Genomic DNA, 12814 nt, shown 5'->3' on the forward strand with positions numbered 1-12814 from the left:
CTACCCTCTGGGCAGAGACATTTCCACCTTGCCTCAGACTGCCTGGCGACAGAATCTGGAACAGGCACAACGATTTCCTGAAGTTCAAGAGTGTTTTGGCACCAGGTCCTGCCTCTGAAAAGCTTTCACAGCTCTCCTATTTCACGATGAAAACCAAGCTCGTTCTGAAGCACTCATGTACAAGGGTCTCTATCAGACACAAGCAGCAGCCACAAATGCTTTCTGTCAAGACCTGAAGACCTGCTGGACTGACAGGTGTGTCCTTGCATTATGCTACAGCAGATGTTTTCACAGGTATTACTCTCTGTGATGCACAGGGTCACAGAGATGAAGGGGCCAAACACGGCAGCCCGACCGGGGCCTCCTCCAGGGACCTCCTCCCGCGTCTGTGCTCCGCTGGCTGCCAGCGGACACATGCCTGGTCCAGGCCCTGTGCTCTCACTGTTAGCTGCGGTGACCCAGCCCAGAGCTGCAGTGTGGGCCACACAGGAGGTGGAAGCTACCACACGTGACATCCTGCAGCCCATGGATGGCCAAGACTTGGGTAAATTCCACCTCAAACAGGATGTGAACACAGGCGGGCAGCCCAGGTACCCCAGTCAGAAACCTGTGTCCAGGAATGAAGGCTGCCACAAGGTCCACTGGGCTGCCACCACAACCCCCGTGGCCTCTGTCACAGACACAGCCTGGAAGCAGCGACCACGGTATCTCTGCTTGCAGCTCTGGCTTGAAAGGTGACGGAGAGCACAGAAAGGCAAGGGATATCCGGGAAGGCCAGCTGTGGCCTGACCAGTACTGTTTGCCATGTGGGTCACACACTGGGAACTCAGTCCTTGTGAGGGCAGGCCTTGGGGATGACCCCACTTCTGTGAGGATGAGGGGCCTAGAGGAGGAAACTGGTAGGTTCAAGTTGCATGGGGGGGCTGGGCAGAGCTGCCTAAGACCACATGCCCTGGCCGCTTTGCAGAACCCTCAGCCAGAGCCCTCTCAGAAGTGTGAGTGATGGGATAACAGAGGGGGGAGCAAAAAAACCCAGCACGGCTTCCCACTGTTGACGGGTGTTCAGTCTGCCAGGTGGATAGAATGAGTTTCACTTCCCTGCTTTCTCAAGTTGGCAATGCTATGGGCCAAACTGCGTCCCCCAAATCCATGTGCTGAAGTCCTAACCCGCAGAACCTCAGGATGTGACTGTACTTGGAGACAGGATTTCTAAAAGGGAACTGAGGTAAAATGAGGGCACCAGGGAGGTCCTACTCCAGGGAAACCATATGAGGACACAGGGAGAAGACAGCCATCTGCCAGCCAAGGAGAGAGGCCTCAAGGGAAACCAACCTGCTGACACTGTGATCTTGGACTTCCAGCCCCCAGGACTTTGAGAGGATAAGAGTCTGTTCTTGAAGCTGCCCAGTCCGTGGAGCTTTGTTACAGCAAATGGATGCAGCATCTTTTAAAAAGAAGAGCAGTGGCTTCGTGCTGACAGGGTGGCAGTGTGGACAGGGTCATTGCAGGGCCTCGCAGCCCTGCTCAGTGCTGCTGTCATGTTCACCTGGCTGCTATTCCCAGAACAATGTATAGTCCGCTTTCAGTCGGTACTCTGGATGTAAACTGGATACTTAGAGGAGAGGAGGAATGCCCATCCAACCGGGGGTCCTCTTTGCCCGGCTGCAGACGTCAGAGCTGGCCCTCCACATACCTGCCAGCACCGGGTGTGGCCAGCAACAAGCCCTGCCCTCCCGAAGCCCACCCAAGGCACCCAGACACCACCAAACCAGCCAGGAAGGCGGCTGGTCCCCTGCAGGGGGAGGGCTGAGGGTGAGAATCTGGGGAGACGTTGGATGGGACACAGGGGATTACCACCACAGCGTGGGGGGCAGCAGGCATGTGGGGAACCAGGAGGGCTGAAGGTAAGGACGCCAGGAGAGGCAGGTGGCTGAGTAGGGCAGTGGTGCAGAGAGGCCCACATGGGCTGGAAGCAAGGTGGGGGCAGGGAGAGGGTGGTGCTGGGCTGGCCCTGAGGTCCCCTGCAGCCCTCTGCTGCCCAAAGCTGCTCACTCCTCCACTGCTCTTTCAAAATGTCCACAAGAAGTAGCCTCAGGATGAGCCCGCAGTCCCTGCTAGAAGCATATGAACAGCCCCAACTCCACACCGAGCCCTTCAGCTCCTTGGGACAGGGACAGGGAACAGTGAATGAATGCCAAGGCCCTGCCATGAAAGAAATTGCTGAGGTCCGCTTGTCCCTGAAAAGGCACAATTACTAGGTGGAGGAAGTCAAGGGTCTCAGTAACAACATGGGAACCATGTGCACAGCGGGATGTGAGTAACGGGGCCCATTTCCTGAGAGGACGGAGCACTTGCTTCTAAGCAGCCTGGGTGGCGGGAACGCATGACCCACAGGAAGCAAATGGCAGAGGTGCTTGGGTCTCCCCAAGCTGACACCATAGGCCCACCTCCAAACGGCCCAGACTCCAGTGCATGGAAATGGGACACCGTGACACCTCATGTTCAAGAGGAGAAGATTAAGAATACAACAGGCCCAGATGACTTATTTTTCCAGAACTGTGTTAATGAAAAAGTTAAGGGGAGGCACAGGTACATATGGAAGGGCCACTGCAGCCCGGTACCTACCTGAACGTCTCGGCCTCGCTCAGGTTAAGTTAGGCTCACACAATTACAGCGTCAGCCGGAAATCTGCGGTTTGAAATTCTCCTCATTGTTCTTTCTCACAACGATTTAGGTTGTTTTTTCTTCATATCAATATCACATACTTATAAATATGTAAGTGAACTCTGATGCCCAGTATGGTAATACATATCTGTGATCCAACTAGATTCAATAAATAAATCCAAATGATCCAAATAAAATCAATTTTTGTGACAATACATACACACATATGTATCTCCCTGCGCGCTCACACACCTTGCCTCTCCGTGACCACTGTCATTCCACCTAGGTGATCTGGCAAGCACTGCAGCCCAGGAGGCACCCTTCACCCTTCTCTCCGGCGCTAGTGCAGACACTGACACAGCTCTCTCTACCCATGCGTCCAGGCAGCAGTGCAGGAGTCCAGTGTGTGGGCGCACCAGCTGCTTCCTGGAGCCTGCATCTTCCCATGGTGTTCGTTGCTACAAGCACAGCTATATTGCAGCACAAAGGTCCTTGAGACTTGACAATTCACTAGTGAACAAACTACAAGTGAAGGGGCTATGTTCTCGAAGATGAATGAGCATTTCTAGGACAGACACACAAAACGCTCTCTTAGAGCTTCCTGGGGGAAGTGGGGACCAGCAGTGCTGACTCTGCTGCAGTGTCACAGCGTTTTTCCCAGCAGAAGGAAGATGTTCAGTGTCACGTCCAGGACTGAGGAGCTGGTGAAGGTCAACCACACGGTGACAAGCACAGAAGCAGAAGGCCTGTTCCCTTTTGCCTGGGGCCAGGGAGAGGTGGGTGGAAGGACTGGGACGCCGGCGACAGGGGATCTGGTGTGGGATTCAGGGTAGGCACAAGCTCCTACAGACATGCACCTCGGCCCTCACTCTGGTGCTTTCAGCTCCCCAACCAGGCCACCAGCTTCACCCCTCCCCACCCCCCGGGGCATGGCAGGAATGCTGGGCCTGGGGTGCCCTTCCAGTGGCGCCTGGGCCCACACACACATGGACGAAGGGTGGACATCCGTTTTCTGGGTATGACGGGGGTTCTGTTCAGCCCACTGAGGAAAGCTGGCCTCTTCCCCCAGGTCTTCCCTTCAGCCCTTCTCCAGCTGAAGCCTCCCTGACATGTGGGGCCTTGCTGACCCTGGAGATACTGTTCCCCACCTGGGGAGGAGCAAGCCAATATGCAAACCAACCAAGGCTGTCACACCCTCATCCTCCTGCCCTCATCACCCAGGGCTGCGTATAGGACTAAGGCAGCCCCACCACCAACCTGCTCACCCTGCCGTGCCCATTCCTCCCCATGGAAACCACGAGAAAGACTCCTGCCCATGTTTCCTGGCCTGTTGCCCGACACTGGTGCTTCCCCGTGGGGCCCTGCTGGCCCTGCCTCCTGTTTCTAGGGATCCATGAGGATAAAAACTTCTGTCTTCGTGACAGCCATTCCCACATCTGTGTGTTTACCGTATCTGATTAAAGCAAATTCCAGGCAATTTAAAGACAGGGCCTTGGTGCCAGGGGAATTCCCCACACACTTCACGGCGCCGCTCCCTTCTCACTGTGCATTCTGGTTTGGCCTGCCCTGGGGTTCCACTCTCTCGAGTCTTCCTTTCTACTAAAATCTACACAATCCCTTCCACTCCTTGTGTGTGTGTGTGTGTGTGTGTGTGTGTGTGTGTGTAACCAGCAGTTAGTGTCTCCTGGAAATGGGGATGTGCAAGAAATGGAGCAGACTCAGCGAACAGTAGTTGAGATCACCTGATCTGCACATTTTCCCACGTACATAATTGTAAAGCAAATGCATGCTCAGCCCCACTTAGGGCTGAGCATTTTAAGGAAAGGGGAGATCAGGGGAGGCCTCAGAAGCTAACCCACGAATTCAATTTGCAGTGTCAGAAAATCGACACAAATGTTATTCCCAAACATAAGGCAGGATTAGCACCTCTGATGGTCAGGCCCGCACCTGTGTGTAGTCCTTTGCACACACACGTGTGTGGCCATCTCCCACACTGGGACCCTCTCCGACAGGCCTTGGGTGGGAGCTGGGTATGCATGACCGGTGACCAGTAATCCCTCACACCCCAGCACCTCTGCCTCACGCTTCTCCTTGTAAAGAAAACTACTTAATTTTATAGGTCTTCAGATAGTTCCCACCTTGGCCAAAAAATAAAAAGAGGGAACCTGCAGTCTACCCTTTCACCAAGAGAACCCTCCATCCTCTCCCAGGCTGAGCTGACCTGCAGAGCCCACCTTCCTGGGCTCCAGAGCACTAAAGCATGAGGCTCGTGACCGGGGGCCAACGCTGTGGCTCATTCTCATGTGTCCTCCCATCACCGTAATCACAGGCCTTTGTAGTCTGTGTTTCATCAGTCGTTCATGCCTAGGAGAAGAGCAGCTGACCAACTACCGCTCCCTGCACAAGGTTAATGGTTGCCAGGGCGCTCGTTAGGGCTCGCCACCTAGATGAAGCTGACTTGGGGCAAAAAAAATTTCCTTCTGGCAGGTGCTGCCCCCTCAAGATTAATTCACAGAGAAGGAAATATAACAGGGCTGGCCTCCTGGCACAATGACAAAATATATATAAACAACACGTCGGCTTTCTGCAGTTGACATCACTCACACCCCGCTCTCTACAAGGACCTACAAATTACAGCTGTTGATGTTTTCGCATAACCTAAACTTTCACTCTACAGAATCTTACTTGTCTAAATGTATTTATACTCTCGGTAATGGAGGGGCTCATTATTTACACCGGTTGTTTAAACAATAACCAGATTGTTTGGGGCTGGCGCGTCGGGGTCGGGTGGGTTTGCCGTCTATGGAACACCACTCTGAACCCACATGCTTAGAGCAGCCAAATAAACGGACAGAGGGGAAATTATGACGCGAGAAAGGGTCTTTGTGAATTGTAAACAGGCCTACACTGTGGGGCCTGCTTTCAGGATCTCTGAGTAACCACACGGCAGTGGGATGTCAGAAAACATCCAACCACAGAACCCAACTCCTTCCTGCCCAGGAGCCCAGTGAAGCCCTCTAGAAGATTCCGTCATGCCCCATCCCCTTGGCTGAACTGCACCAGCCAGTATGAAGTCAGGACCCACTCTGGAAAGTTCTCCGAATAGAACTGTCTGATTCCCCCTCCACACGGACGTCCCATCCTAGCCATGCGATCCTCAGAAGAGAGCGATTATGAACCCGGAATGTGAAGGTCCTGCAAGATGGCGTGAGAAGGCCTGTGGACACCGGAAGTGCTCAAATCCACTAGGGAACGTAAAGACGGCAGAACAAGAGCGCCAAGGACCTGCGGGGCACTACAGGCACTCAGTGATCATCCTGAACTGTATCTCCTTTTCTCTCCCAAAGGAGGAGAGATTGCTAAATAAGGTGTCCTGTCAAGAAGAAAAATGTGCAAGAGGAAAAAAATGAAAGTAAAAGAAATCTTGACATATCTCTGTTCTTGAAGCATCTTCCATCTCTGGAGGGTAACAGCTGGCTTTGTCGGCAACTCAAGAGGATAGAAACCCTCCGACGCTCGCAGATTGGCCTCTGTCACAGCTCTGTGCATGCTCCACTGAGAAGAGAGGACACCAGCCCTGCCGACAGGACAGGCTCCCGAGGGCCATGGCAGGGCCGTCGTCCTTAGATGCCAGTCACCTTCTCGGGGTTTCCCTCAGGGTCTGCAGAGCCACCAACAAGCCATGACTTCTCAACATAGAACAGAAACATAACACCGCTATAAGCCATACCCACAGCAGGCCGGCTGCTCAGGACCAATCTTCACCACATTGCAAACAAGTCAGCTTCAGTTCCCTGAGTCAGGACTCCATCAATGCTCCTGAGTCATTCTCTAAGATAAAAGTGACAGTTCCTCCTGCCTTTCAAGGATCTGACAAGGTGGGAAGACAACTGAACTCCCAAGAGAAGGATATAGGGTGTCGATTGATTAACACACACCTGCAGCATGGCTGTAAAATGAGCATGTGGGCTTTGGAATTTAAAAAACAAAACAAAGACAACTGAGTTCAAGCCCAGGCCCTTCTTGGTTGGCACTAACTAAACTCACTGGGCACAGCTTTCCTCAGCAGCCCACCAGGCTGACACATTCGGTGACAGCCCTGCTTCCCTGAGTCACTCAAAGTGCTTGTCACTCGGCAAAGTTCCCTCCCATCATCTTCTCAAAGAACACAGGGTGTAGAAAAATGGTAACCATTCTAAGTGAGGTTGGTGAATGCAAGCAATTTAAGTTTTCTAGTGAATTGTGAAGGTCTACTTACGTAATGGGTTTAAGAAAAAGTTCATGGTTATATAGATTATGTTTCAAGAAGGAAATCCAATAATGTCAAGTACCCTTTTCCATAATAAATGATATGCATGCCATTGTAAAACGATCTACGGCTTCCAACATGCCATATTACAGATTCATGGCATATATAAAATGATTTTTCTCTGATGAACAGTTATTACAGAGCAATACAGCTCCTTCTCAACAGCAAAGAAACCACAGACATTTTCATTCATAATAAAAGTTATCACATGGTTTGAAAAATAAACTTGAAGGCAATTAGAATACAAGGGTCAGAAAAGGTGCTTCAAAGAGAACATTAAATATTTACAGGTGAAATGAGTGCATTTTGCTCAAGACTGAAGCATTAAGTCAAGCTCCTGGGGCTTTTGACAGGCTCATAGAGAATTACAGGATTTTCACTAATCCTCAAATAAACTGTATAAATACTATTCTTAGCTCAGACACTGCCTGCTGGCTATCAAGGGGTATTCTTGACGGAAAACGTGACAGCACCTCGGGACTGTCAGCCTTCGAGAAACTGATGGTCTTCGTGCAAGCTCCCTGCAAACCAAAAGCATGTGATGGGATGCCCAGGAAATAAAGAAGCACCACTCTGCAATGCAGAGTGGCTCTGGGGCCCCTTTCTAACTGAGCAGGAGGAAATCATCAACACCCAGACATCTGGAAGATGGGTATATTTCAAAAACCCAACAACGACAATAACACAAAAGCAACAACCACCCACAGGGAGGGCTGCTGTTACTCTGCTCCCCATGGCCATTCTCTAAGGACGCTCATGGTCACAGAAACAGGTTTCGGACAGATTGTAGAACTCTAGCGCCTGTGGCTTCCCTCCCTTAGAAAGCCCTTCTTAATAAATGGTAAACGGCCCACCTGATCCCATTGCTCAAGACCAACACCAGCTGCCACCTTGCTCCGTCCTCCCCTAACTCCTGGCTGCCTGTTGGTCAGGACTCAGTTCTACACCAGGACAGGTCTCAAAGCCATTCCTTCTCTCCTCCTCCTCCCCTGCCTCACATGGTCTCCATCCATGCTCCCTACTTCCACACTCAACCACGATAGCCCATTGGTTTGCATGCAGCCACAGGGGGTCCCTCCAAAAGCTAAACCTCATCATGTCTCCTCCTTGCTTCAGATCCTCCATGGAGCCGCCCATCCTACTTCAACTAAAGCCCCAAATCCTCGCCAGCCCTGGCACAGGCCGTCCCCACTCTGGCATGCCTTACCTCTTTCTGACCTCCCAGCTCGTCTTGGTGCACCAAAGCTCTTTCCTGCCACGAGACGTGGACACTTGTTTGTGAGCCTGGTTTCCAAGCAGAAGCGCCTTCTCAGACAGGCCTTCTGGGCCAGCTCACTGAAGGCACCCGTCCCCCTGCATGCCCCATCACTCCCTCACACCCTTTTCTCGTTATGGTCTTCACGGACGCTGCCTTTACCCACAATCACTTCCTTTATTTTTCAGTTGTTTACTGTCTCCACTCCCCTCCAGAATTGGTGGGTTCTGTGTTTTTCAAGGGAAATGACATGAAAATCCACAGAGGATTTAAACATGAGCTAAGGAAGCAAGGGCATAGCAGAGTGGGGCAATGACTACCACTTACCATTTGTTACTGGTTTTGAGCCCAACTTCGAAAAGAAAAGACACTTATAAATGGGATTTGAAACTACTTATAACCATTCACTTGCAAACTGTACTAATTTAAGTTGACATTATCTTAAGTCTTCTAAAAATGTGACAATGCATATTTTAACTGACCACCGATGCTTCTGGATTACTTTGAAGCCGTTGTGCATTTCTGAAGAAGAGATGAACAACTGCGGAAGGGAGCCCCAGGGGCTCTGGATCCCATCTGCTCTGCCTGCCTCCAGGTGCTTCCCCCCGTCCCACAGGCAGGGGGCAGCGCCGACACCCCCACTTCAAACAAGACCGGCAACAAAACTGGGGGCTGGCCAGGCCCAGGGCTTCAGTCTTGTCCAACTTCACTTCTGAGGTCAAGCTGGGGGAGTGGCACAGGGCCCAGCTGTGGGGGCAGACCTCGGTGCGTGTGTCCCCACCTCCCCAAATTCATTCCAGGACAGTAAACTGCCTCCAAAAGCCTGGGAGGCCGTCCACGGCATCCAGAGATCAAGGCTGCAGCCCAGGCTCGCAGGGCCAGGCTCGCCCCGCGGCCAGCTGAGGGGGCCACGCCAGGAGCGGGGTAACCATGGCCTCGGGGGGTGTGGTCTCATCTGAGGAAAGACCGTCTAAGCAAGGAGCCAGAGAAGGCGGTGCACGCCAGCCAGCACCCCACTTCTTCATACCTGGCAGGCACCAGCGCGCCCCGAGAAGGGCCCTCCCTCAGACCCACGCCCCTCTGGATCCGGGCAGTCCCAGGCCCCATCTGGTATCCATGGGAACGGAAGAAAAGTTAAGGCCGGGTTTAACTACGGTGATGAAGATTTACTGAGGAAGTAAAAGCAGAAAGAAACCACAAACCTGGTGGGTTGTTAATGGGAGGTGGGAGAGAACGCAGCGGAGGGGAGGGCAGGCTGTTTCAGTGTCGCAGCTTTTGTTCAGAGCTGTTCCAGAGGATCTTAAAATTATCAGGTGGGGGAGAGGGAGCCTTGGGCGCTGGTCCACGGTGCAATTTATGAAGCATTTCCTCTTCTCTGGGGCCAGAGCTGTGATCACATGAGCCTTTGCTTTTCTAAACTCCATGTTTGTTTTTGTAGTTTCTGCCAAACTAAATCAATTCAGCTTGTGGCAACCTTTAAAGAGTCATGACTCGCTGAAACAGTCTCAAAGTTTGACTTCTTTCCAACAACGTCGACCAACATTTGTATAGGTTTCACATGCCTGGTGATCAAATCCTCTAATTATTCAAATCTGTGTCACATAACTGTAAATTAGAGAATTCTCAGATGACAGATTTCTGTTCTTTGATATGCACAGCTAAATATCTTTTCATTCAAGTCGGGCAGAAACACTCAACTTTTCCTGCATCAGCACTCCCAGGGCACTAGTATCTTGTAATATCTTTAACCAGAACAAAAGGCCACATGTCCCCATGAGTGCCCTTCCTCCACGCCTCACAGCCACCCACCCTGCCACGTGGCATTGCCAGCCCACCCCCGCTGTGCTACCCCATACTGCCTGGACACCAGGTGCACTGAAACCTGAATCATTCCCAACAGCCCTCTTGGTGGAGGGAGGAGGAATTTGTTACAAAGGAGCCCCAGTGGCTCTCTGTAGAAGGAACTGAAACAACTGCCTGAGCTGGTTATAAAGAAATCTAACCCTTTTATACAAGAGAAAACAAAGAAGAGGACAGAATGTAGGGGCACTTAGCAATGGCCCCAGCGGACTTGTGCTGTAGTCTGATATTTATGTCCCTTCACAGTGCATGTGTTGAGACCCAATCGCCAGTAACCGGGGTTAGGAGGTGGGGCCTTTGGAGGGATTGGGTCCTGAGGGTGGGGCTCCTATGAATGGGGTTAGTGCCCTTAGAAACGAGAGCCTAGACAGGCTCCTCGCCCCTTCCACCAAGTGAGGACATGGTGAGAAGACAGCTGCCTGCAACCCAGAAGCGGGCTCTCCCCGGAACCTGATCACGCACTTGCAGCCCTCAGAACTGTGAGAAATAAATGTCTATGTTTATAAGCCACTCAGTCTGCAATGTTTTGTTAGAGCAGCCCGAGCAGACTGAGACAGCTTGGAAACACAAAACATCAACCAGCGTGGTGAACTGGCCCACCCAGAGCTGCAGGAGTGCTGGCTTTAGCCTCTTAGCTGCAATGGACGCAACCCACTCCACATAAGTCAGCTCTAGGGAACTCTGACCTCCGGACCCTGCGACCAGTGGAGTGACAGCTGTTCAGGAAGCAGGACCTCTCAGACTGCAGAATCCCCTCTCTGCCTCTTCTTTCTGCTCTGCTCTGTGTTGTCTGCGTCATTTGTCTCTTTTCCTGCCCCATGAAGAAAACACGCTTCCCACTGCTTCCCACGGCTCTGCCCGAGCAGCCCCTAAAGAAGTTGCCCTCCTCCCCTGCCTCAGCTCCAGAAAGGAGCCTGGTGATTTGGCTGCAGTGAAATGCCCACCGCTGGGCAGCCAGCCACCCGAACAGCCAGCTTCTCTTCAGGCACGGATGGGTGGTGAGGGACAAGGGGCAGAGCCTGGGACACAGGGAGGCAACAGTGCACACGCCCAGGGCTCAGGTCCCAGGGGAAGCACAGTTTATGATATTACTGGGGCAAGAATTAAAGTACAGGAACAAAACATTACCCCACAGAAGCCTTAGCCACTGCCTGGCTGCTTCCATCTGTTCACTAAGCTTCTGATTCCTTTACCCAGCAGGCAACCTCACAGAGTTGTCATTATATAGGGAACAGCCAGGCATCTCAGCATCCTCTCCATGAGGCCCCAGAGTCGTGGTAAGAAGTCTGTGTGTGAGTGTGTGTGTCTACATCTGTGTATGTCTATACCTCTCTGTATGTATATATCTCTGTGTCTACATCTGTGTGTCTACAAGTGTGTATCTACATCTGTGTGTATTTGTGTGCATGTCTGTCTGTATGTCTTGTGTATGTATATGTGTATCTCTCAGTGTGTCTGTGTGTGTGTCTTTGTTTCTGTGTGTGAATGTGTGTGCCTTTGTGTGTTTGTCTCTCTGTGTGTCTGTGTCTGTGTGTTTGTGTCTCTCCGTGTGTGTGTGTGTGTGTGTGTGTGTGTGTGTGATTGGAGGGAGATAAGTCAGGAGCAGCACGGGAAACATACCTCCCAGACAGTGTGTTGTTTCTTTTTAACTCAAAATTTGGGGGATAATTTGAAAAATCAAAACATGGGTACATAATGGAGGAGAATGCAAAATTCGTATTAATTTTGAAGTAAAAAAAAAAGAAGACGAGGACAGCTGTCATCTTGAGGTATGCATGATCTGAGCTCCACTGTGACACCTCAACACGTCACATCACCTTTGAAAGACAGAAACATCCATTCCAGCCTGCTGTCCCAGCCACCAAGTGGGGACAGCTCTGGGCCCACTCTCAAGCTGCCTAAGCCTCAGCTTCTTCACATAAAGGCGGGGCAGCAGGGGTTGACCAGAGAGCAGTGTGGCCTGCACATTGCGATCAGCTGGGGAGCTGGGCAGTTTAATGCCAGGGTCCTGTGGAGACCAGCGAGGTCAGAACCCCTGGGACCGGGAGCCCAGGAAACCCCAGGACACGAGCCAGCGCTGAGAGGACAGAACAAACAGACCTGAGAGCGCTCCGTGCAGATGGGGTCACACGGGCGACAGAAGCCGCCACCATGATCCCCTCTGATCAGATCTGTTTGCCTGGGTAGAGCGGCCTCCACCCTGCTACACATGCCCGGGCCTCTTGTGCTGTCTGAAGCTGCCTACCTGGGCAGTCAGGCGGGGCTGTTTTTAAGGTTCCCTTTGAGGTTTTTGTACAAATGCTCCAGGATTCCAGACTGACCCTGGCTCCCCTGGGTAACCCACCTCTACCCACCCCCCTTCCCTCCTCACTGAGGCCGGCTCCCCTGGGTAACCCACCTCTACCCACTCCCCTTCCTTCCTCACTGAGGCCGGCTCCCCTGGGTATCACACCTCTACCCACCCCCTTCCCTCCGATAGAACCTGTGATGCTGCAGGTGTGTGTCCTCAGCTCTAAAGTCCTCTGCAGTCCCTGCTCCCCTCCCTGGCTCCCAGGAGTACCATATAACTCATCCTAGGCAGCAAAAGCAATCTTAGGGAAGGCATCTAGAGACACCAAGAAGTATCCAAGGGAAAGGAAGAGCTTGTTGTGATGAGGCCTGCACTACAGATGAGTATCTGGGAGCGCTCAGCTTCCAGAAGATGCCGGAGGCCAGGGAGGGGCTGG

At 52.1% G+C, this 12814-nt stretch overlaps 1 protein-coding gene across 2 annotated transcripts in view; it reads right to left on the minus strand.

Moving 5' to 3' along the window:
• Positions 1-12814, minus strand: part of ROR2 (ROR family WNT receptor 2) — a 231806-nt gene that overhangs the window by 88999 nt on the left and 129993 nt on the right. The window contains exons 1-2 of one of the 2 annotated variants that reach the window (XM_074330190.2): positions 9431-9566; positions 1333-1444 (exon numbers count right to left, since the gene is read on the minus strand). The exons of the other annotated variant lie outside the window; for it this stretch is intronic. Of the exons in view, the coding sequence (XP_074186291.2) occupies positions 1333-1444 (112 nt within the window). The 5' untranslated portion in view covers positions 9431-9566. Of the gene's footprint in view, positions 1-1332; positions 1445-9430; positions 9567-12814 lie in introns of those variants that run through there. 2 annotated transcript variants of the gene reach the window in all.

Source organism: Rhinolophus sinicus, chromosome 16, assembly GCF_057876585.1.
Source record: "Rhinolophus sinicus isolate RSI-liver-muscle chromosome 16, RSI-T2T, whole genome shotgun sequence".
Lineage (NCBI taxonomy): Eukaryota > Metazoa > Chordata > Mammalia > Chiroptera > Rhinolophidae > Rhinolophus > Rhinolophus sinicus.